Here is a 26,291-nt window from a genome sequence, read left to right on the forward strand (position 1 = left end):
GCAGACAAGAAAGGGGGGGGGGGAGATAGTCATTCTCAACACAGAAGACTATCACAAAGAAGCTCTTAACATCCTCTCAGACAACACTTACTATTGTGAACTTCAAAAAGATCCAACCAAAGAGTTCAGTAGACAACTTAACACACTAATTGACTCAAGCTATGTAAACAAAATTATCATGAAACAAAAAAGATACTACTTGTTAATCGAACACCCATCCATATCGTATTTTTATTATTTACCCAAAATACACAAATCCCTCACCAACCCTCCCGGTCGGCCAATTATATCCAGAATCAATTCCATAACATCTAACTTATCAGCCTATGTAGACAACCTGCTACAGAAATTTGTAGTAGGCCTACCCTCTTATCTCCGAGATTCGGGCCAAATGATTTTAACCATGAAAGACTTTAAATGGGAGGAAAACATGTTATGGGTAACACTTGATGTAGCATCCTTATACAGCAATATAATCCATGAGCTAGGTTGCCCTGCACACAGAACAGGTTCATCTTAGACTCTATATCTTATATTCTACATCACAATTATTTCAGTTTTAATGTCAGTTTTTACATTCAAAAATGGGGTACAGTCATGGGGGCAAAATTCGCCCCATCCTATGCAAATCTTTTTATGGGAGCTTTCAAAGAACAATTTGGTTTTATGCAACACCCCAATATTAAGTTATATAAATGGTACATAGACAATATTATTTTTTTTGTCAAGGCAAACGGGAACTTTTAGACAAATTAATTTTAAATATTAATCAGAATGATTGGAATTTGAGTTTTACTGCACAGATTGATACGACAACCACCATATTCCTAGACTTACAATTAGTGGTTCACAATAATCGGATTGAAACTAGCACACACTTTAAAAGTTTGGATGCTAACAGCTACCTAGACTATAAAAGCTGCCATTATTATAATTGTAAACGCAACATACCTTATGGTCATATAAGGAGAATACAAAAAAACAGCTCCAACGACACAATAATGAAGGACCAAATAGAAATTCTCAGGTCTAGATTTTTGGAAAAATCGGGAGGGTCTTATCTCTGATTCAATCCTCAAAAAAAGAAACTCAAAAAGATGGTCTACTTCTCAAACATAAAGTAGAGAAAAAGAAAACACAGACCCATGAAAGCAATAAATAAGTTTATAATTTCATCACTCGATATACCTCTTCTCATAATAAGATTAGCTCAATACTGAAACAACACTGGCCAATACTTTTAAAGGACCCAATTAGTGGCTGCTCTGTACCCAGATCACCACATATGACATATTGGAGGGCAAAAACTCTAAAACAAATTTTGGCACCCTCCTGCCCTAAACTAGATGAATCCACGGCTACCTCCAAAACGATACACAGTATGCAACCATTAACGGATCCGTGTGCTAGTTTAAATATGATTATTGTGAACCATTAATTGTAAGTCTAGGAATATGGCGGTTGTCGTATCAATCTGTGCAGTAACCTGCTTCTTGGTGAGAGGGGTGGGCCATTTCATGATGTCTCAGGTCTCAGTGTGCCTCCTCCTACTCTGTGTCCTAAGTAGTGTACTTTATTCATACTCAGCTGGCACTTGCTAGGCTTAACCGTCAGTCCAGCCGCTGCAAGTTTGTCCAGCACTTGTGACAGGTGCACTAGGTGCTCCTCCCACGTGGGGCTGAACACTGCGATGTCGTCTAAGTAGGCGACCGCACATCCTTCTAGTCCTTCCAGCAAGTCATTCACAAACCTCTGAAAAGGTGGCTGGAGCATTCTTCATCCCAAATGGCATTAACGTAAATTTGTGTAAGCCGAAAGGGGTGATGAAGGCAGACTTATCCTGAGCCTCTGAGGTTAGGGGAATCTGCCAGTACCCCCTGCTCAGGACCATGATTGTCAGGTAGCCGGCGCCGACCAACTAATCTAACAATTCATCGATCCTGGACATGGGGTAAGCATCAGAGGTTGTGATGGCATTCAGTTTCCGATAATCCACGCAGAACCTGGTTGTTCAATCTTTCTTAGGGACCAGAACCACCAGTGAGGCCCAAGCGCTGTGGGATTTCTGTATGACCCTTAACTGCAACATCTCTTAAATTTCCTTCCTGATGTCTGCCTGAACCTCTAAAGAGACACGGTAGGCAGACTGCTTGGTGGGAGAATGTGTACCTGTGTCCACATGGTGCACTGCAAAGGTGTGTCCTCCCAGGTATTACTGTAAAAGTGTCATGGTGAGCGGTCAGCACTTCCAAAAGCTGGGATTTCTGTTGGGGCGACAGTTGTGGGTTGATGTTTAAGTCAGCTCCCAACTCTCGAGTGTCGGGCCACAGATCTAGCAGGGGGTCAGCCTCCTCCCTCTCAGGCAGGCTGCAGACTGGCATGACATGTGGGGCTCTTTCATGATGCTCCTTGAGCATGTTTACATGAAACATTTTCAGTCGTCTACCTCCTTCTCCAAGGCTCACCACATAATTCACCTTGTTCAGACACTTTACAATTGGGTATGGCCCCTCCCATGCGGCCTTCAGTTTGTTCTGTCAAATAACATATACCATTTGACCCTCCTGGTATATCCGCTCTCTAGCAGTGCGTCATAACACTGTTTTTGCTTACTCTGGGCCTGCGCCATATTCTCTTTGACCATACCAACAAGTGTCTCCATTTTGTCTCGGAACCTGAGTACATAGTCTACCACAAAGACCTCAGTTCCGGCAACCTTATATTCCCAAGACTCTCGGATTAGGTCTAGGGGGCCTCTTACTCGTCTACCATACAGGAGTTCGAAAGGCAAAAACCCAGTTGACTCCTGGGGGACTTCTCTGTAGGCAAATAGCAAGTAAGGCAGATACCGGTCCCTGTCCCTCCCTTGCGACACCACAAACGTCTTTAGCATCTGTTTAAATGTCCTGTTGAAGCGCTCACACAGGCAGTTTGTTTGTGGGTGGTAAGGGCTGGCCACGATATGATTCACCTGTCTCCCAGGTTCAGCACTGGTTCCCTCCTGCTGGGGCGTATAAGCCAGAGTTGTACTCAGAGGGGGTGAGACTTGACCCCTCAATGCACATAACTCTTCTACATACATCGATGCCTATATGCTCGCACAAAATTATAACATCAGCCACGCTCATGGAGTCATAATTCACTGATTCGGCCATCATTGCCAAACAAAAGATAGGACAGGAAAACTAGAAAAATGGGAGGGTACTGTTTGTGAATTATCACTATATAAAAACTAATGCACTGTGCCTTGTCTTCTAGGTTTCAACCTTTAGTGCAAAGTTACATTCATAACTCATGCACTAATGCTCTAAGCATACAGAACATCCCACCGCTGCCACCAGTTGTTAAGAGCGTACCTGTACGCAGACGGATCCCACACGTGACAAGGGGTGGTTAACTTCCGGATAAACCTTTATAGATACAATTCGGTATACTGCCACCACGTGTTTTAACGGCACATGAACCAACTACCGGTCACTCACCCTCACGCAGAGCAGGGAATGAGCCAGGTACCGCTTGCTGACCGATCGCAATCGTTCAGCCAAGCAAAAATCTAAATGACCTTTCTCACACAAAATGGTAACGTTACTCTCTTCAGAGACAGGATTTGTTAATTCCTTTACTTAGAACACGGAAGACTTTCCGGAGTTAAACAGAAAAACAGTGTATATATACATTTACTGAAAAATTGACTATTCTAGATAATAATTATTCAAGGTGATAGTAATTCACGACAGTTAAAATAAAAGGGATAATAGATTAAAGGTATACTTAGGTTTCTCTGTTTCAGTCCTTGAAGAGGTTGTGCAATCCGATTGGTATAATGTCAGTGGACCCTGAGCACTGACATTCAGAATGCGATACAAGTCCAGGTGTTAAGGCAAGGCAGGGTTCCATACAATGCCCTGACAGCATCTTATAACAGTTCTAAAACCGGAGGTGCCATCAATTCTGCCTACCAATGATACAAACGTGTGGGCAGGATCAAGAAGGTGTCAGCAAGGTTTATGACCCAGCTAAGGTCAGCCTTAGTCCTTATTCTGGCTGAGCCCACAGTTCTGTGGAACCACTAAATACAGCTATGACATTTAGGTATTACTGACCTTTATGTTTTTACAAGTTTAACAAGACCAAACTTGACTCTGCTGGGGCTTGTGGTTCTCCAGGACGGCTTAAAGCTGTCTTTTTATCCTCCCAAGGGCACAAGAACATACTCTTTGATATCTCTGTGATTGCACTGGTCCACGTAGTGCAGAATATGCTTACGACCAGAGATATGAAAAATGACTACCTTTCGAGTCCCTCAAAGGTTCAATGGGTTGCTTTCCCATCTTTCCCTGGTTCCCTGCTGTGATTGTAGTCAAGACGTCTGGCTAATGTTATCCCAGGATCCAGTATTTTATGATGACCCTTGGGAGGAGACTTTTGAAGCTCCCATCCTTATCTTTATGACAGGGAAGTGTCATTTCAATTACTAGGACACAGCTCCAAGCAAGGATATATTTCTCTTTTAAAACAAAAAAAGGGCCCTCTAGGCCTGTGAGTGTGTGTGTATTTAAAAAGGGGACTCTACTTCGGGTACCCTTGTCACAATTCAGAGATTTACAATGCTACCCTCTGGATTGTAAAACACGTGTTGTATTGCTATTTTTGCACCCACACCAACACATGAACTGTCTGGAGATGCCCTGTCATAGATTTCGGCAGGGATTTAAAAAAGGTACCCTCTAGATTGTAAAACACGTATTGCATCCTTGTACAATAGTTAACCCTCCTCCCCCCACACAAACACGTTACTTGTGCAAGGAACATGGTTTGATTTCTGTGTACAGTGTAATTTTGAGTCAATTTTGCTGGTTTAAAAATGTTATTGTTTTGTAAAAACAATACAGATATGATGCACTGAAAAAAAAACAATAGCTCAGCACAGCAGGTGGCGATATTGCTAAGCTTGAGCAAATCAAGCTCTTTGTTTAAAAACTTCAGTTTTAATGCATTAAAATGTATTGGCTCCATGTAGGTAAAATTTGTATCGCCCGAAGTCGTGCGAGACTTCGATGAAATAGTTCGGTATTGCTTTCTGCATCATTAAAATACATTTTAAAACAAGATTTTGAAGTCGCGTTACATAGTAACATAGTAACATAGTAACATAGTAACATAGTACATAAGACCGCAAAAGACATTTGTCCATCCAGTTCGGCCTGTCATCCTGCAAGTTGATCCAGAGGAAGGCAAAAAAAAAAAAAGTGAGATAGAAGCCAATTTTCCCCACTTTGGGGGTATATAAAATTCCTTCCCGACTCCAATCAGGCAATCAGAATAACTCCCTGGATCAACGACCCCTCTCTAGTAGCTATAGCCTGTAATATTATTACACTCCAGAAATACATCCAGGCCCCTCTTGAATTCCTTTATTGTACTCACCATCACCAAGGTACCAGCCAGTACAAAACCCAACTTTGGATTCCTATTTTAAAATGTTTTTAAAGATGCAGATAGGAATACTGAAGTAATTCACACGACTTTGGGCGATACGAATTTGCCTACTTTAGCCTATACTTTTTAATACTATACGGAAACCGCATTAAAAACAACTTATGATTCCAAGCTTGATTCACTCAAGCCTAGTTATTGCCATAAAAAGCTTCTACCACAATACAACTCATTTAGCACAGATGGATATGAAGCACTGAAAAATAAATTTACAATACCCACAGCTCCAGTGGTGCAATCGTTAGTGTGCGATACTTATAAGACAGAAAAAGAAATGTGCACTAATTGTTCAACAGTCAGCACTGCAGCATAATGTTAATTGTACTGGGAATAAGCTGACAATAAGTTTAGGGAATCCTCAGATTTGGAGAAAAACTGCTGTATTTCTGTTCAAATGAGAAAAAAAGAAATGTTTTTGCAGGAGTCTGCTTATGAGTTTCTGCTGCAGTTTTATTATAATTATAAGGCAATAACCACAGCTAGAAGGCACTGCCTTTTCCAGGCATACCCACACTCAGCTCCTCACTGAAAAGCTTCCCCTGCCCTTCCCTATTCTATACAATTATTATTCTTTCTTCTCTTTATTCTTTCTAGGCTTTCCCTTCAGTGTCCCTGACACTAGAATAGAAGGTGTTCACAGTTAATTAGATCATTTTCTGCTATACCCTTGCATCCTAATTCATAGCCCTAATTCTTGTGATTCCGCTATGGCTAGTTCTTGCTTTACGCCCCGCTGATTCGCCCCACTGATTGGCTCATCCAGGGTGTCTGTCAGTCTTTAACCCAATAAGGGAAAGCCCCTGCCCCCCCCTTCCCCCCACATACACACTTCTTCTTAGAGTCATTTGAGCATCCTTATTCCTCCCTCATGGTTTTTCTCACCAACATGTGCAGTGAAATGGTGCTGTGTGCCATTTTACAGGATTCATCCGATGCAAACCTGAAAAGCTTTGGGTTCGGCTTGCAGACACAATTTTGGGTAGCTCATAAACCCTGTTCATTACAAACTGGTTTGTTCATCTCTAATCACCTTCATTGTTTACCGAGGCACATGGCATCTTAGTAGTGGTGCAACAAGTTGGACTCCCCCTAATCAGACATTGATGCCCTATCCAAAATGCAAAATATTAATATCATAACAGGCTTGTGTTTTTTTTTATACAAAGCTCTGAGTTCACTTCATACTTACATAGCTATATGACAAGATTTTGCCAGCACTAGAGGGAGCTTAGAAGTGTACTGCATTGTGTATTATTTAGTTCAAAATAGCAGCAGTATGCAGTTAGCTCTTAATGTTTTCTTTTAGGTTTCAGGAAAATGTACCAGATGCCAAATTATCTGTATTAATCAGACAACTGGTGAAAAGAAGAGAGAGATATTTCAAACACTGGCATCCAGCAGAGAAGGAAAGGTTAGTATAACTTCAAACTTGATTTTACCTAAATGCTTTATTTACTTCCCTTAGGGTATGTTCTGTTCAGATGGCTTTTTTCTCACTTGGATTTTAGTGCAAGATCTACTGTACATGAAATCCTTCTTTTACTTAAAGTCCTTTACAGGAGCACAATATATGAGTAATTATTCCCCCTGTAGACAGGTGGAGTTTTAATTGACACCTGAACACTATATACTATATATATATATAAATAAATAAATAAAAAAAAAAAAAAAAATATATATATATATATATATATATTTAACTTGTCCTAAACGCCACCCTTTTGTGATTTTTTTTAGTTGTGACACATTATACCACCCCAACAGAGTCAAATACTACAGTCCATCACAAAATGCTGCCACCAGCAGCACAAAATACATCCCCAAAAACTTCCACTGGCTGGCTGACAGGAAGGCGCAGGCGGTCCCCTGAGCATCAGCCTACTGGGTAGGACAGGTGGACTAGTAGACTGTCTAACAAATTAACTTTCTTTCTTCTGGACTCTAGATCACAAGGATAATGCCTTATTCACATGTCAGTGTTTTGGTTAGGGATTTCCATCAGTGATTGCAAGCCAAAACCAGGTGCAGGTCTCACACAGAACAGGTGCAGATCTTTCCCTTATACCTTATGTTTGTAGAGGCTTCAATTCTGGTTTTGGCTCACAATCACTGTTGGAAATCACTAACCAAAACACTGATGTGTGAATTATACATAAAGTCATAAATATTGGGACATCAACACAATTCTAACATTTTTGGCTCTATACACCACCACAATGGATTTGAAATAAAACAAACAAGATCTGCTTTAACTGCAGACTGTCAGCTTTAATTTGAGGGCATTTACATCTAAATCAGGTGAACAGTGTAGGAATTACAACAGTTTGCATATGTGCCTCCCACTTCTTAAGGAACCAAAAGTAATGGGACAGAATAATAATCATAAATCACATTTTCACTTTTTAATACTTGGTTGCAAATCCTTTGCAGTCAATTACAGCCTGAAGTCTGGAACGCATAGACATCACCAGACGCTGGGTTTCATCCCTGGTGATGCTCTGCCAGGCCTCTACTGCAACTGTCTTCAGTTCCTGCTTGTTCTTGGGGCATTTTCCCTTCAGTTTTGTCTTCAGCAAGTGAAATGCATGCTCAATCGGATTCAGGCCAGGTGATTGACTTGGCCATTGCATAACATTCCACCTCTTTCCCTTAAAAAACTCTTTGGTTGCTTTTGCAGTATGCTTTGGGTCATTGTCCATCTGCACTGTGAAGCGCCGTCCAATGAGTTCTGAAGCATTTGGCTGAATATGAGCAGATAATATTGCCCGAAACACTTCAGAAAGGTTTACATCTTGTGGTGAACCCTCTGTATTCTGGTGAATTCTGGTGAAGTCTTCTCTTGATTGTTGACTTTGACACACATACACCTACCTCCTGGAGAGTGTTCTTGATCTGGCCAACTGTGAAGGGTGTTTTCTTCACCAGGCAAATAAATCTTCGGTCATCCACCACAGTTGTTTTCCGTGGTCTTCTGGGTTATTTGGTGTTGCTGAGCTCACTCATGCGTTCCTTCTTTTTAAGAACGTTCTAAACTGTTGTTTTGGCCACGTCTAATGTTTTTGCTAGCTCTCTGATGGGTTTGTTTTGTTTTTTTCAGCCTAATGATGGCTTGCTTCACTGATAGAACTCTTTGGATCTCATTTTAAGAGTTGACAGCAACAGATTTCAAATGCAAATAGCACACTTGAAATTAACTCTGGACCTTTTATCTGCTCATTGTAATTGGGATAATGAGGGAATAACACACACACCTGGCTATGGAACAGCTGAGAAGCAAATTGTCCCATTACTTTTGGTCCCTTAACAAGTGGGAGGCACATATGTAAAATGTTGTAATTCCTACACTGTTCACCTGATTTGGATGTAAATACCCTCAAATTAAAGCTGACAGTCTGCAGTTAAAGAACATCTTGTGTGTTTCATTTCAAATCCAATGTGGTGGTGTATAGAGCAAAAAATGTTAGAATTGTGTTGATGTCTAAAAATATTTACGGACCTGACCATAATGTCCTGGTACTCAAACCGTGAGTAATAAAGTTTCATAAAAGGCTGCAGTGCAGCCAATCAACAAGCTTTTAAACTGTGGGCACTTTGAGGCCATCACAGTCATACCTAGTATTGGCATGGCTGTGATTGGTCTGTTATTTCTGTTGTGACATAAACAAATTTTTCGGGGTACAAAACACCTCCTTTTTAGGGTTGCGCAAACCCGAACCTGAACATTTCAGTAAAAGTTTGGGTTCGGTGCTTTCTTGGCGCTTTTTGAAAGGCTGCAGAGCAGCCAATCAACAAGCGGTTAATTGTATGACCTTAGAAGCCATCACAGCCATGCCTACTAATGGCATGGCTGTGATTGACCAGTGTAGCATGTGACCTAGCCTCTATATAAGCTGGAGTCACGTAGCGCTGCACGTCACTTTTCTGTGCTTCGTGTAGGGAGAGGATGCTGCTGGTGATTTCAGGGAGAGAATAGGAGAGAGTCTTTGCCTCAAGTGGGCCTAAACTTTTGATCAGCTGAAAAACAGCCTGTTTCAGTTTATTCGTTGTTTTCATTAAATTGAATGCTCAAAAAATGTTTTGTATCACTCCCATTTCTTATTGTTGCATTGTTGCTCTACTTCGAACCTTGTTAAGATCCAGCCATGCTAAATAAGATTTTTTGGCCATTTTTCAAGTGGTCTTAAACTTTTGATCAGGACTGTATTTCAGACCTTGCAGCATCTTGACGGTTGAAATTCCTGGGTTATATACTGCTACCATATTCAGTTATTAAACAAACACCCGTTTGGACCAAAATAGTTTATTTGGTAACCTTTGCTGCATATGTCATCGTGAGATACACCCTTTATACATTTGGGTTATATTCAGAGATTTGAAGTACCACCATTTGGTGCACAAATCATTAATTGAGGCCAACTGTGGGTCAGAACGTGTGAGATACATCCTGTATATACAGGGCTTATATTCTTTCATTAATAAAACACCCTTTTTGGGGCAAAATACACAATATTTCAGGCCTTGCAGCATATTAACGTTTGAAAATTCCTGGTTTATATACTGCTTCCATATTCAGTTATTAAACAAACACCCATTTGGGCCCAGAAAGATTATTTGGCAGCCTTTGCTGCATATGTCATTGTGAGATAAACCCTTTATACATTTGGGTTATATTCAGATATTTGAAATACCGCCATTCGGTGCACAAATCTTTAATACAGGCCTACCGTGGGTCAGACCGTGTGAGATACACCCTTTAAATACAGGGGTTTGATTCAGGTAATTAAAATACTGCCATTTTGGGCAAAGAAATCTTTAATTGAGGCCTACTGTGGGTCAGGCCGTGTGAGATACACCATTTATATACTGTCGTTCTATTCTACTATTAATTAAACACCCATTTAGGGCAAGATCCTAAATTCGAGAAATATGAGAAGAGTGTCAAATAAAGGACGTGGCCCAGGTCATGGTGCTGCTGGTGGAGCTCCTGTTGCAGGGAGAGGATGTAGTCGATCTGTACCAGCTACACGCACAAGTGAAAACCCTTCCTCAGGTGCGAGTAGGCAACAGAACCTGCAGTGGTATTTGGTCGGGCCTAATGAGGCTCTACGAATGGTGAGGCCTGAACAAGTACAGGAGATAGTAGATTGGGTTGCCTAGTGAAAGACCACAGTTGGCACCTGCAGCCGAAGTCCATCAGTCTTTCACCTCACCGTCTTGCAAATCAGCCAAACAGTCTGAGCCCCAAGTCATGCAGCAGTGTCTTCTGCTTTTTGATGACTCTGTTAGCAGGGTTTCCAAGGGCCATCCACCTAGCCATGCCTGCCCCAGAAGTGGAAGAGATTGAATGCACCGATGCCCAACCACTTATCTTTCAAGATGAGTACATGGAAGGACCATCGCAGCACGTCTCGGATGATGACGAAACACAGGTGCCAACTGATGAGGCTTTCGAAAGTGCGCAGACCAATAAGGAAGGCAGGGGTGAAGACTGGGTGGAAGATGATGTGGAGGACGATGAGGTCCTCTACCCCACATGGAATCAAGGTCATGCGAGTGACCAATGTAGTTCAGAGGAAGAGGCGGTGGTCACACAGAGTCACCAGCACAGCAAAAGAGGGAGCAGGGTGAAAAAGCGTAGTGGCCATCCTCTATACAGTACGCCTCCAACTGCCCACCGCAGCAAGGGACTAAGCACACCAAAGCCAGCTCCAAGGAGTTCCCTGGAGTGGCAGTTCTTCAGACAATGTGCTGACGACAAGACACGAGTGGCATAACCGTTCTCAACCTGAGCACACCTCCATGACCAGGAATTTAAGTGCAAAGCATGAGCTGCAGTGGAGTAGACACCTCAAAAACCAAGAAAGGTCTCTGGCTCCTCCTGCTTCCTCTTCTGCTGCAGTCGCGGCTTCTTCATCCACCTCTGGAGTAACAGTGCCACCTGGCACCCCACAAACAGAGGATCTGCCAGCAACACCAACACCTGGGTCACCAAGCATCTCCACAATGTCCCACGGAATCGTTCAGCTCTCCATATCCCAAACGCTGGAGAGGAAGAGGAAGTACCCCCTACCCACCCGCGATGCCTAGCCCTGAATGCCAGCATTTCTAAATTATTTGCCTTTGAAATGCTGTCATTCCGTCTGGTGGAGGCCTTTTGGCGGTGGCTGTCCGACAGTACGTCGTTCCCAGCTGCCACTACTTTTCAAGGCGAGTCATCCCTTCCCTTCACAACCAAGTAGGGGACAAAATCAGGTGTACACTGCGCAACGCCATCTGTAGCAAGGTACACCTGACTACGGATACGTGGACCAGTAAGCACAGTCAGGGCCGTTATATCTCCATAACAGCACACTGGGTAAATGCAGTGGCGGCTGGGCTGAGGCGGATAGCAGTTTGGCGCATGTCCAGTTTGCCTACTGTTGCTTTCTCCTCCTCCTACTCTGCTTCCTCATCCTCTACCAGCTCCTCATCCAGTCAGCATAACACCTTCACCACCAACTTCAGCACAGCCAGATGTAAACGACAGCAGGCAGTTTTAAAACTTATCTGTTTGGGGGACAAACCCCACACCGCGCAGGAGCTATGGACGGACCTTGAACAACAGACCGATGAGTGGTTTGTGCCAGTCAGCCTCAAGCCCGGCCTGGTGGTGTGCGATAATGGGTGAACTCTTGTAGCAGTTCTGGGACTAGCCGGTTTGACGCACATCCCTTGCCTGGCGCATGTGCTAATTTTGGTGGTGCAGAGATTCCTTAAAACTTACCCCAATATGTCAGAGCTGCTGCATAAAGTGCGGGCCGTCTGGGCGCGCTTTCAGTGTTCTTACCCTGCTGCTTGCCTGTCAGCGTTGCAGCGTAACTTTAGCCTTCCCGTTCACATGCGACGTGCCCATAAGGTGAAACTCCACCTTGCACATGCTGGCCAGACTGTGCGAGCAGCAGCAGGCGATAGTGGAGTTTCAGCTGCAGCACGCACGGGTGAGTCGCTCAGCGGAACAGCACCACTTCACCACCAATGACTGGGCCTCTATGCGAGACCTGTGTTCCTTGTTGCGCTGTCTCGAGTACTCCACCAACATGGCCAGTGCCGATAACGCCGTTCTCAGCGTTACTATCCCGCTTCTATGCCTCCTTGAAAAAACGCTTCTGGCGATGTGGAAGAGGATGTGGCACAGGAGGAGGAGGAAGAAGAGGGATCATTTTGTAGGGTTTCCGGCCAGTCATTCCCAAGTGGCTCAGAGGGTGGGTTCCTGCACCCACAAACCCAAGGTACACAATTGTCCAGCCAGGGCACAGATCTGGAGGATGAGGAGAGGAGATGGAGGTGGAGGAACTATGTTCACAGCAGGGTGGCACCCAGACCAGCTCATCGCCATCACTGGTGCGTGGATGGGGGATACAGAGGACACAAACAATACACCTCCCACAGAGGACAGCTTTTCGTTGCCTCTGGGCAGCCTGGCACACATGAGCGATTACATGCTGCAGTGTCTCCGCAACGACCGCTGAGTTGCCCACATTCTAACTTGTGCTGATTACTGGGTGGCCACTCTGCTGGATCCCCGTTACAAGGACAACGTACCGTCCTTAATTCCATCACTGGAGCATGATCGTAAGATGCACGAGTACAAGCGCACGCTGGTAGAACTGCTGCTGGTGGCATTCCCACCTGACAGCGAGGCACAGTGGAAGCTCAAGGCGAGGACAAGGTATAGGTCGCCAACACAGCTGTGGCATCACCAGCACCTCAGAAGGCAGGGTTAGCATGGCCGAAAGGTGGAAAAGCTTTGTCAGCACGCCACAACAACCAGCACCACCAGCTGATATGGAATGTCTTAGCAGGAGGCAGCATTTCACCAACATGGTGGAGCAGTATGTGTGCACACGTCTCTACGTCCACCGCCTCCTCAAACTCCTACTCCATATGGAACTCCACCTCATAAATCATTATTTTTTTTTTGTATGTGTTTTATTTTATATCATTTCACTACTTTGTCATTTAAATTTTTGGGTGAAATTCACCTATTTTTGGGTGTATAGTACCACTGCTATATGTAGTAGACCGGTAAAAAAACAAAAATGGTCAGTTACATTTTATGGTGAAATTAACAATTTTTGGGTGTATGGTACCACTGCTATACCTAATAAGCCGTTTAAAAAATAAATAGTCATTTACATTTTAGGGTGAAATTCACCAATTTTGGTGTGTATAGTACCACTGCTATACCTAGTGGAACGGTAAAAATAACTAAAATAAAATTGTCAGTTACATTTTCTGGCGAAATAAACTAATTTTTGGGTGTATCGTACCACTGCTGGACCTAGTAGACAGGTTAAAAAAAAAATTGTCAGTTATATATTCTGGTGAAATTCACCAATCTTTGGGTGTGATGTACCACTCCTATACCTAGTAGACCGAAAAAATAAAATTGTCAGTTACTTTTTTTGTGAAATTCACTAATTTTTGGGTATAATATACCCCTCCTCTACTTAGTTGACAGCTTAATAAATTTCAATAATTTTTCTGTTACATTATTGGTTTGACATTATACAATTTTAGGTGAATAAACACCTGCTATGCATAGGTGACAGGGAAAAAAAATTTAATTAATTATTTAGTAATTAATGCGCACCACATCCTTACATTCAATGCTTAAACTTTGAAAAGTTGTCACACTTTTATGCTTTCATAATTTCTCCCATATTTTAACTAAAAATTTAAATTTGAAAAAATTGATCCTCTCTTAAATTTGGTGTCTTTTTCTCACACTCCCTCTTCGGCCTGGAACCCTGATTCCCCACCACCTGTAATCACAATGGTAGGCGCATAAAAGAACATCGAAAGTTCATAGAGCATATATCAAATTGGATCGTGAACATCACAGGGACGTGCGACATGGTGGGGCACTAAGTGTGCACACGCCTACACAAACTGACTGACAGGGGTCAGCCCCTGCAACTTCTGGGTCTCCAAATTGAGCACATGGCCTTTACCCCTTGGAGGTGATGACCTGCACTGCAGCCAGTGTATTGTCTGAACGTGTGTTTAGCATGACTAGAGGGGGTTATCACAGCTTATATTTCCCAATGTTTTGGGGTGTACCCTAATTTTAAAAATAAAATTTTTAAACCAAAAACCAGTGTAGGCTTCCTCCTTGTCCACCACCGCTTCCACCGACACCACCACATCCACCCGCCTCCTCAACCTCCTACTCCATATGGACCTGGTCCTCCTAGATCAAGATTATAATTTTTTATTTTTACGTATTTTATGTTATTTAAAGTCATTTCCCTATCCACATTTGTTTGCAGAGCACTTGCCATGCTCTTAACCACATTTTGACGCCATTTGCAGCCCTCTAGCCCTTTCCATTACATTTTTACAGCCTTTTTAGTGCTCAAAAGTTTGGTCCCCATTGACTTCAATGGGATTCGGGTTCGGGGTCAAATTCGGGTCAAGTTCGGGTCCCGAACTCGAAATTTTTTCCAAAGTTAGGCCGAACCCGTCGAACCCGAACATCCAGGTGTCTGCTCAACTGTATTATTGATCCTTCGGGAGAATAAATTGTATGCTAAGTTGTAAAAATGTGTGTTTGCTGTTCAGAAGCTGCTGTTTTTGGGGTACTTGCTTTCTGCCTCCGGTTTTCGTATGGATTCCGAAAAGGTCCGTGCGGTACTGGAATGGGACTGGCCAAAAAAATCAGAAAGCCCTGATGCGGTTTTTAGGATTTACTAATTACTTGTCATGGTCTTACCTCCTTGCTGTTCTCCTTCGTTTGACATGTGCTGGCGGCCATCTTGGTTTCTGGGTTTCTTGTAGCCTCCCACCCTGCGGCTCCTCCTTCCCACTGGGAGGAGCTGGATGCCTAGCTCATATATATAGGAGGTCTGTGGCTTCAGTTCCCTGCTTGGTCCTCCTGTGCTCACATGCTTCTAAGACTGCTGCTGCTTCTGGTTCCTGATCCTGGCTTCGTCTGACTACCCTGCTGATTCCTGATCCTGGCTTCGTCTGACTACCCTGTTGGTTCCTGATCTCTGGTTTCGCAAGACCCTGCTTCGGTTTAGCCATCCGTTTGGACTTTTGCCTTACAGCTTTATTTTCAATAAAGCCTTCTTATTTCCACTCATCTCTTGTTGTACGTCTGGTTCATGGTTCCATGACATTAGGACCAAGCCATGAATTTTGATGGTACAGGGCCATCCTCGCTACCTACGTTGGTTGCCAGACTTGATCAGCAGGATCACCTGTTGGGTCGGTTCGCTGTGGCGTTGCAAACCCTGCTTGAACGCACGGCTCATTTAGCTTCCGTTGCCGATGGGTCGGTTGTCGCTCCTGGGCCCGCTCCTACTGCCGCTCCGGTTGTTGCGCCAGAGTCTACCCCGACACCTGTTGCTGCGCCTGCGGTGTTTCGGGGTATGACCGGTTCTGCCCCCCTTCCACAGCGCTTTGGGGGAGAGCCAACTCAGTGCCAAGGTTTCCTTAACCAGGTGGGCATTTACTTCGAGTTGCTGCCACATGCCTTTCCTACTGAGAGATCAAAGGTGGGCTTCTTGATCTCGCTGCTCTCGGACAAGGCCTTTGCCTGGGCCAGCCCTTTATGGGAGAACAACAATCCGGTGGTTGCCGAGTTTTCCGGTTTTGTTGCTTCTCTTCGGAAGGTATTCGATGTGCCGGCTCGTGCTGCCTCTGCTGCGAAGCTCCTTATGTCCATCAGACAGGGTTCACGATCCGTAGCTGAATACGCCATTGAGTTTCGTACCCTGGCAGCAGAGGTGGGCTGGAATAATGAGGCTCTGGTCGCTGCTTTCTCTCATGGTCTCTCGGATGCCTTGAAGGATGAGGTTGCAGCTAAGGACCTACCTGTGGAGCTCGAGTCTCTTATTTCTTTCCTGATTTTGATTGACACCAGACTCAGGGAGAGACCTTCCTTTCAGGAGAGCCTGCGGAGGCCTTCTAACAGATTGGCGCCTACGTTTGCTGTCCCACCCGTGCCTCCCTCTCCTCCCACGCCTCCTGGGGATGACTTGTCTGGGGGTGAACCCATGCAGCTGGAGTTTGCTCGCCTGTCTGAGGGGGAGAGGGTACTCCGGAGACGCGAGGGCCGATGCATGTACTGTGGTCTCGGTGGGCATTTTCGGTTGGCATGCCCGAACCGTCCGGGAAACGCTCGCACCTGAGATCCTGTCGGGGGCAGATCTTGGGTGGAGTCTCCTCGTCCCCGGTTTCCCGTGTTGACAAACCACTGATTACTGTTGTCCTCTCCTGGGTCGGGGGCTCGGTGACGACCCAGGCATTGGTGGACTCTGGTGCTGGTGGTTTGTTCATTGATAGTGTGTTCGCTGCCGCCAATTCCATTCCTCTGCAGCCCCGAGGTTCCCCACTGGCTCTTGAGGCGATAGACGGCAGACCCCTTCTGCCGCCACACGTGACTCATGAGACCCTTCCAGTGGGGATGGCCATTGGTGCCGTTCACAGAGAGTCGGTCTGTCTCCAGGTTATTTTGTCTCCACACTACTCGGTGGTCTTGGGGTACCCCTAGCTCCAGAAGCATAATCCGACTTTCGATTGGAAATCGGCCGAGATCCTCTCGTGGTCACCGCAGTGTGGGGCTAGTTGCATCCATGGGCCTGTCAAGTTGCTGTGTACTTCCTCGGACTCTCTGTTGCCTCCTGAATATGAGGAGTACCGGGATGTATTCGATAAGGTGCGTGCGGTTGCCCTACCTCCGCACCGCCCATACGATTGTGCCATAGAGTTACAATCTGGTGCCGTTCCTCCTCGTGGCAAAGTCTATCCACTGTCGGTAGCGGAGAATGAGGCCATGGAGGAGTACGTGAGGGAGGCGCTTTCACGCGGACACATTCGCAAATCCTCGTCCCCGGCAGGGGCTGGATTTTTCTTTGTGAAAAAGAAGGGCGGTGAGTTGAGGCCTTGCATCGATTACAGGGGCCTCAATCGCATCACGATCAAGAACGCTTACCCGATACCCTTGATTTCCGAGCTGTTCGATCGCCTCAAAGGGGCCACGGTCTTTACCAAACTCGACCTGAGGGCGGCATATAACCTGGTAAGGATCAAGGCGGGCGATTAGTGGAAGACCGCGTTTAACACCAGGACCGGTCATTATGAATCCTTGGTTATGCCCTTTGGGTTGTGCAATGCGCCCGCAGTCTTCCAGGAATTCATCAACGATGTTTTCCGTGACCTGTTGCAGCAGTGTGTGGTGGTCTATTTGGATGACATCTTGGTATATTCTGAATCCATGGAGGCCCACATTCTGGATGTCAGACGAGTGTTGCAACGGTTACGAGAGAACAAGCTGTTCGGTAAGCTTGAGAAATGCGAATTTCACCGATCCCAGGTAACCTTCTTAGGTTACATCATTTCCGCTGAGGGGTTCTCCATGGATCCTGAGAAGGTTTCGGCTGTCTTACAGTGGCCCCAGCCCAGTGGTCTTCGTGCCCTGCAGCGCTTTTTGGGCTTCGCCAATTATTATCGGAAGTTCATCAGGGACTTTTCCATGCTAGCCAAGCCTCTCACGGATCTGACCAGGAAGGGCAGTAATCCCCAGGTCTGGCCGCCCGAGGCCATCCGAGCTTTTGAGGCTCTAAAGTCCGCCTTTGTGTCGGCTCCGATTCTGTCGCATCCCAACCCTGGGTTGCCGTTTGTCCTCGAGGTGGACGCGTCTGAGACGGGAGTAGGCGCCCTCCTGTCTCAGCGTAGAACACCAGAGGGTCCTCTGCTTCCTTGTGGGTTTTACTCCCGGAAACTGTCTTCCGCGGAGTGCAACTATCAGATTGGTGACAGGGAGTTATTGGCCATCGTGCAGGCCCTTAAAGAATGGAGGCACTTGCTCGAGAGCTCGGTGGTTCCGGTTCTCATCCTGACGGACCACAAGAATCTGACCTACCTCTCTGAGGCCAAGAGATTGACACCACGTCAGGCCAGATGGGCTCTGTTCTTGTCACGTTTTAATTACGTGGTCTCCTACCTACCCGGTTCCAAGAACATCAGAGCGGATGCCTTATCACGGCAGTACTCCGAGCTGTCCGGGGAGGAGTCGATTCCGACTTCGGTCATACCTCCGAATCAGATCCTGGCCGCCATTCGCACCAGCCTGACCTCTCCCCTGGGTGAGCAGATTTTGGCGGCTCAATCTGGTGCTCCCTCTGGGAGACCCAACGGCAGGTGTTTTGTGCCTGAGGAGTTGCGCACTCGGTTGTTGCGAACCTACCATAACTCCAAGGCCGCGGGGCATCCTGGAAAGAATCAGCTGTCCTGGGCTGTTTCACGTCTGTTCTGGTGGCCTTCTCTACGTTCCGACATCGCCGCATCTGTAGCGGCATGCTCCGTTTGTGCCCAGAGTAAGTCCCCTCGGCACCTTCCGTTGGGCCTTTTGCAACCCATAGCCACCGGGGAGCGCCCATGGTCACACCTGGGGATGGATTTCATTGTGGACCTCCCTGCATCCCGAGGCCATACGGTCATTCTCATGATAGTGGATCGGTTTTCCAAAATGTGCCACTGTGTACCTCTCAAGAAGTTACCCTCTGCACAAGAGTTGGCCTCGATTTTTGCCAGGGAGGTCTTCCGGTTGCACGGTTTGCCCAAGGAGATTGTGTCGGATCGGGGGAGTCAGTTTGTGTCCAGGTTCTGGCGCGCCTTTTGCTCCCAGTTGGGGATTCATCTCTCTTTCTCATCGGCCTACCACCCTCAGTCCAATGGGGCCGCAGAACGATCCAATCAGGCCTTGGAGCAATTCCTTCGTTGCTATGTCTCCGATCACCAAGACAATTGGGTTGACCTCCTGCCTTGGGCTGAGTTTGCCAGGAACACGGCGGTGAACTCTTCCTCTGGGACGTCTCCCTTCATGGCCAATTATGGGTTCCAACCTGCCGTGTTACCGGAGGTATTCTCTCCCCAGGATATTCCGGCTGTGGAGGATCACCTTTCCGTCCTACGTGCTTCTTGGGTACAGATCCAGAGGTCCCTTGAGGTCTCTGCGCAGCGCCAGAGACTCCAGGCTGATCGCAGACGAGCGCCCGCTCCTTCCTACCAGGTCGGAGACCGCGTATGGTTGTCCACCCGCAACCTCAACCTTCGAGTGCCCACTCCCAAGCTGGCGCCTCGCTTTGTTGGTCCCTTCCGAGTGCTTCGCAGGGTAAACCCGGTAGCCTATGCCCTTGCGCTTCCTCCTGGCATGCGGATCTCCAACGTGTTTCATGTCTCCCTGTTGAAGCCACTGGTGTGTAATCGTTTCACTTCCTCGATTCCTCGGCCTCGTCCGGTCCAAGTGGGCAATCGTGAGGAGTATGAGGTGAGCAATATCCTGGACTCACGCCTGGTCCGCGGCCGGGTGCAGTTTTTGGTCCATTGGCGTGGTTATGGTCCAGAGGAGCGTTCCTGGGTTCCCTCCGCAGATGTCCATGCTCCTGCCTTGCTCCGAGCCTTCCACGCACGCTTCCCTCAGAAACCGTTCCTTACTCCGCGGAGGAGGGGCCCTTGAGGGGGAGGTACTGTCATGGTCTTACCTCCTTGCTGTTCTCCTTCGTTTGACATGTGCTGGCGGCCATCTTGGTTTCTGGGTTTCTTGTAGCCTCCCACCCTGCGGCTCCTCCTTCCCACTGGGAGGAGCTGGATGCCTAGCTCATATATATAGGAGGTCTGTGGCTTCAGTTCCCTGCTTGGTCCTCCTGTGCTCACATGCTTCTAAGACTGCTGCTGCTTCTGGTTCCTGATCCTGGCTTCGTCTGACTACCCTGCTGATTCCTGATCCTGGTTTCGTCTGACTACCCTGTTGGTTCCTGATCTCTGGTTTCGCAAGACCCTGCTTCGGTTTAGCCATCCGTTTGGACTTTTGCCTTACAGCTTTATTTTCAATAAAGCCTTCTTATTTCCACTCATCTCTTGTTGTACGTCTGGTTCATGGTTCCATGACATTACTACAGAAAATGTATCCTGAATTATTCCACCTTTGTGAAACCTTTGACAGATATGACTAGGAAGGGTGCTGACTTCTCTGTCTGGTCGGATGAGGCATTACACTCCCATTCTGATACAACCTGATGTGTCTCAACCCTTCATTGTAGAGGTTGACTTGTCGAAAGTGGAAGTCGGAGCAGTCTTGTCGCAGGGTCCTTCTCATAGCAAATGGCGCCAGTGTCCTTTTTTCTCCAAGAAACTCTCGGCCGCCGAAAGAAATTATGATGTTCGGAATAGAGAGTATTTGGCCATCAAATTGGCCTTTAAAGAGTGGCGTCATTGGCTAGAAGGGGCTACCCATCCGTTTACGGTATTTACTGACCATAAGAATCTGGCTTACCTGCAATCTGCAAGGTGTTTAAATCCTAGGCAAGATAGATGGTCATTGTTTTTTACCAGGTTCAATTTTGTGGTCACCTATCGCCCTGGGATTGAAAATGTCAAAGCGGATGCGTTGTCACATAGCTTTCCAAGGGGGGGGGGGGATTCAGAGGATCCCGCTCTGTTTTTGGCTGATGGGGTGGTTGTTTCCGCTCTTTACCCCGAGCTGGAGATGAAAGTGCTGGAGGCTCAAGAGGAGGCACCTGATTCTTGTCCTCCAGGCAAGTTTTGTTCCTTCTGAACTTGCGATACAAGGTGTTTAAGGAACATCATGATACTGTCCTTGCGGGACATCCTGGAAGTAGATCCACTGTAGATCTTATTTCCCAGAGATTCTGGTGGCTATGGTTGCGTAAAAGTGTTGAGGGTTATGTAGCAGCTTGTGAGACCTGTGCACGCACGAAGGTGGCTCACACTTGGCCATCAGGATCTCTTCTTCCCTTTTCCATCTCATCTCATTCTTGGATGCATTTGTCCATGGACTTCATTAATGATTTGCCGAGTTCATCTGGGAAAACTGTGATTTTGGTTGTAGTGGACCGCTTCAGCAAGATGGCTCACTTTGTACCATTATCAGGTTTGCCCAATGTGAAAACTCTCGCTCAGGTTTTTATTGATAACATTGTGAAATGACATGGCATTCCCTCTGATGTGGTGTCTGATAGGGGGATGCAATTTGTTTCAAGGTTTTGGAGGGCGTTTTGTTCTCGTCTGGGTATTCAGTTGTCTTCCTCTTCGGCTTTTCATCCTCAGTTGAATGGTCAAACTGAGCGCACTAACCAAAACCTGGAGACCTATTTGAGGTGTTTTGTCGCTGAGAATCAGGATGAGTGGTCCTCGTTCTTGTCTTTAGCTGAGTTTGCCTTGAATAACCGTAGGCAGGAGTCAACTGATAAGTTACCATTTTTTGGCGCATATGGTTTTAACCCTCAGTTTGGTACTTTTTCTGGGACAGAATCTTCTGGGATACCGGAAGAGGAGAGATTTTCTTCCTCTTTGTCATCTATCTGGTGGAAGATTCAAGTTAATTTGAAAAAAATGTGTGAAAGATATAAATGGATGGCTGACAAGAGACGTATGACTGGTACGGACCTGTGTGTGTGTGATTTGGTGTGGTTGTCCACTAAAAACATTAAGCTGAATGTACCCTCTTGGAAATTGGGTCCAAGATTTATTGGCCCTTACAAAATCTCAGCCATTGTCAATCCGGTGGCGTTTCGTCTGGAACTTCGGCAGGCCTGAAAGATACATAATGTGTTTCACAGGTTCTTGTTGAAGAAATATCTGGAACCTGCAAAACCATCTGCTTTGCCTCCTCCTCCTGTTTTGGTTGATGGTAAATTTGGAGTTTTTAGATCTCTAGAATTCTCAACTTACATGTTCTTCGGGGTTTCTTTCAGTACCTGGTGCATTGGAGGGGATATGGTCCTGAGGAAAGAATGTGGGTCCCGGCTACCGATGTTAATGCTAGCAGCCTTGTGAATGCCTTTCACAGGGCACACCCAGATAAAGTTGGGCCTCCGGAGGCCACCCATAGAGGGTGGTTACTGTCACGCCCTGCCCTGTGCGTGTTCTGAGGAGATCTGTCAGAGTTGCTGCACGTGACTTGATCTGACAGTTTGTTTTGCTGTGGGTGTGAACAGAATCCCACCTCCTCCCAGGTGTTGTTGTTTAGGTAATTGGTGAGGCTATTTATTCCTCCCTCTCCCTATAGCCTTTGCAGGTTATAGTTCTGCCTTGTGTGAGCTCTGGAAGTTTGGTCAATTGTCTGCTCCAACACATCTCTAGATAAGTCTTTTTACCTTTTTCCTTCTGTGTCTGTTTTTACTAGGCCTCTAGGATGACGCTAGCTCCTTCGGTTGTTGAAGGAGCTGGGTGTCTCTTTCCCTCTTCCCTACAGCTGAGGGTTTGGTTCAGTGTGTTATAGTCTTAGGTACGTGGGCATGTGCATATCTACCATTGAGATATGCACATGGGCATAGCAGCTTAGGGAAAGTGTTTTAGGGATTGCTAGGAGGTGACACCTTTGTTCCCTAGCATTTGGGACCTATTCAGTTGTTTAGTTTGCTTTGTCGTGTTCTGTTTCCTTCTCTTATCTTACCTACTGTGACACTGGGCCAGTAAAACAGTTGTGGAATCCGGTCCTGTGTTTTCTGCTTTTCCAGATGACCCCCGAGAACATGTTGGTGGGCCAACTTTAACACGAGTTTGCCATAATCCTGGGGCACCACCAACTGTTCAATAGGTTCACCCCGCAGCTGGTTGTGGTTCACCATCTACTATTAATACATTTTCCCAGGCTCGGGATACAGTGGAGTCCCGGTGTTGTGCAGTACCAAAATTATCCCCAGAGACATTAAGGTCTGCCAGCTCAGGCCCCGTCGGAAAGTCCTCCACATCTCTTATCATTACACTCAGTGCGGTTGTCTCCCCCTCTTCCACCAAAGTGGCGGTCACCCCTACCGCTGGTCTCAGGTTCTCAGGGTTTTGGCCTCCCCCTGGAGCCAGGCCACTCTGCTGGGTTACCCCTGTCTCATATGTATCAGTCACTCTAGTAGCAGGCCACAGTGCCGGGAAATCCCGGAAGTCTCTCCCTATTATAAGTTCATAATGTAAATTTGTGGCAACTGCCACTTTGTGAGTCCACCTGCCGGCCCATGTGGTTAGAGACACCAGGGCAGTGGGATAGTCTTTTAAGTCTCTATGGATGCACATGACCCGACTTTCCAGCCAGTATACTCTGTGGACCATACCAGGGGAGCCTTTACTAGGGACACCAGACTCCCTGAGTCCAGCAGAGTTTGCGCTGGAGTGTCTCCCACTTCCACCCGGCACAAGTGGTTTACAGTTTCTGGGGTACCTGCTGCACACAGCTTCCTGGCATATAATGACTGATGGTAGCCATAGTTAGTATCCATGGGTTCCACTTAATGTGGACAGTCAGCTCTTACATGGCAAGGCTCCTGACACCGCCATCAGACTACTGGGTGGGTTTGGTTGGTACAAGTCGCCAGGTCTGTGATAGAGATTTACGGGGTTTGACTTTCCCCCTCCCAAAAGAACACCCATAAGATTCTTAGTAGCCTCATAGCGCTCCACCAGGTTCACAAATTCCAGGGCATTGCTAGGAGACACATCGTCAAGTAGGTTTTGATGTTGTCTGCGGGGGTCATCTTAGGAATTGCAGCACGGACTGCTTTTCAGTCATCGTAGACGTTCGGGATTGGTCCTGCTGTCTGCAAAGCCATCACATGTTGTAGCAGCACAGCAACTGGTTAGTCTCCTGCTGCTGCTTATTAGCCCCGTGTTGGTGCAGGTTTGTCTCTCGCTGCTGCAGATTAGCCTCCATGAGGGCTTTCACAACAGCCTCCATTTTGTCGTGGGGCACTGGTTGTAATACAGCTGTTTTAATGCACGACATAGAACCCAAAAATATCAGCGTTCACGCCAGCCTCACTGCTCTTGCCCGCATCCTCCACCAATTGTGGGGATTCGCTCTGGTAGACAGGGTGTGCGGAAGCAGTACAGAGGCAAATTGCCAGTTCTTAAATCAAAACTTTCGAGTTTATTCACACATAAAGCAAAAACAAGGTGTCACTTAGCAGTCTTGGTGTTAGTTCACACACAATAAAAAGTCCACATAGCAAAAATCACCTTGAGGGCAGTTCTGCCTCAGAAAGTTAAAATACAGGCTTTAGGCAGCCTGTTCCCCTGACACACGGGTCTCCGCTCTCCAGCCCAGCACAGGCCTCAGATCCCAGCACACAGACCTCGTGAGCTCCACTTTCAGACGGAGATAATCCTCTCCACCTGGCAGTGCTGGCTGGTTTTATGCCTGGCAAAACCCGGCCTGGAACGTGGGGAGTAGAGGAGCCATCCCGGATCAGCTATTACAACTATACTTAATAGCAAGGTGTCAAACAGCAACTGTTGCTGACACATGAAAACTGTCTCTTACTCCACAGGCCAGGAACCTTGGTGACACATACCTTCCATCAATGACGGTCCCTTGTGCCTTCCTACAAAGGTTATGTACATGAGAAGGAATAATGCAATTTACCAATACAGTCGTGGCCAAAAGTTTTGAGAATGACACAAATATTAGTTTTCACAAAGTTTGCTGCTAAACTGCTTTTAGATCTTTGTTTCAGTTGTTTCTGTGATGTAGTGAAATATAATTACACGCACTTCATACGTTTCAAAGGCTTTAATCGACAATTACATGACATTTATGCAATGAGTCAGTATTTGCAGTGTTGGCCCTTCTTTTTCAGGACCTCTGCAATTCGACTGGGCATGATCTCAATCAACTTCTGGGCCAATTCCTGACTGATAGCAACCCATTCTTTCATAATCACTTCTTGGAGTTTGTCAGAATTAGTGGGGTTTTGTTTGTCCACCCACCTCTTGAGGATTGACCACAAGTTCTCAATGGGATTAAGATCTGGGGAGTTTCCAGGCCATGGACCCAAAATGTCACCGTTTTGGTCCCCGAGCCACTTAGTCATCACTTTTGCTTTATGGCACGGTGCTCCATCGTGCTGGAAAATGCATTGTTCTTCACCAAACTGTTGTTGGATTGTTGGAAGGAGTTGCTGTTGGAGGGTGTTTTGGTACCATTCTTTATTCATGGCTGTGTTTTGGGGCAAAATTGTGAGTGAGCCCACTCCCTTGGATGAGAAGCAACTCCACACATGAATGGTCTCAGGATGCTTTACGGTTGGCATGACACAGGACTGATGGTAGCGCTCACCTTTTCTTCTCCGGACAAGCCTTTTTCCTTATGCCCCAAACAATCGGAAAGAGGCTTCATCGGAGAATATGACTTTGTCCCAGTCCTCAGCAGTCCATTCACCATATTTTCTGCAGAAGATCAATCTGTCCCTGATGGGGTTTTTTTGGGAGAGAAGTGGCTTCTTTGCTGCCCTTCTTGACACCAGGCCATCTTCCAAAAGTCTTCGTCTCACTGTGCGTACAGATGCGCTCACACCTGCCTGCTGCCATTCCTGAGCAAGCTCTGCACTGGTGGCACTCCGATCCCGCAGCTGAATCCTCTTTGGGAGACGATCCTGGCGCTTGATGGACTTTTTTGGATGCCCTGAAGCCTTCTTAACAAGAATTGAACCTCTTTCCTTGAAGTTCTTGATGATCCTATAAATTGTTGATTGAGGTGCAATCTTAGTAGCCACAATATCCTTGCCTGTGATTCCATTTTTATGCAACGCAATGATGGCTGCACGTGTTTCTTTGCAGGTCACCATGGTTAACAATGGAAGAACAATGATTTCAAGCATCACCCTCCTTTTAACAGGTCAAGTCTGTCATTTTAACCCAATCAGCCTGACATAATGATCTCCAGCCTTGTGCTCGTCAACATTCACACCTGATTTAACAAGACGATTACTGAAATGATCTCAGCAGGTCCTTTAATG

General features: G+C 46.3%; 1 protein-coding gene across 1 annotated transcript in view; it reads left to right on the forward strand.

Moving 5' to 3' along the window:
* Positions 1–26,291, forward strand: part of MOCOS (molybdenum cofactor sulfurase) — an 869,883-nt gene that overhangs the window by 728,557 nt on the left and 115,035 nt on the right. Inside the window, exon 10 of the mRNA XM_044295461.1 lies at positions 6,803–6,907. Coding sequence (XP_044151396.1) covers positions 6,803–6,907 — 105 coding nt within the window. The remainder of the gene's footprint in view (positions 1–6,802; positions 6,908–26,291) is intronic.

The sequence above is a fragment of the Bufo gargarizans genome, chromosome 5 (genome assembly GCF_014858855.1).
Source record: "Bufo gargarizans isolate SCDJY-AF-19 chromosome 5, ASM1485885v1, whole genome shotgun sequence".
Lineage (NCBI taxonomy): Eukaryota > Metazoa > Chordata > Amphibia > Anura > Bufonidae > Bufo > Bufo gargarizans.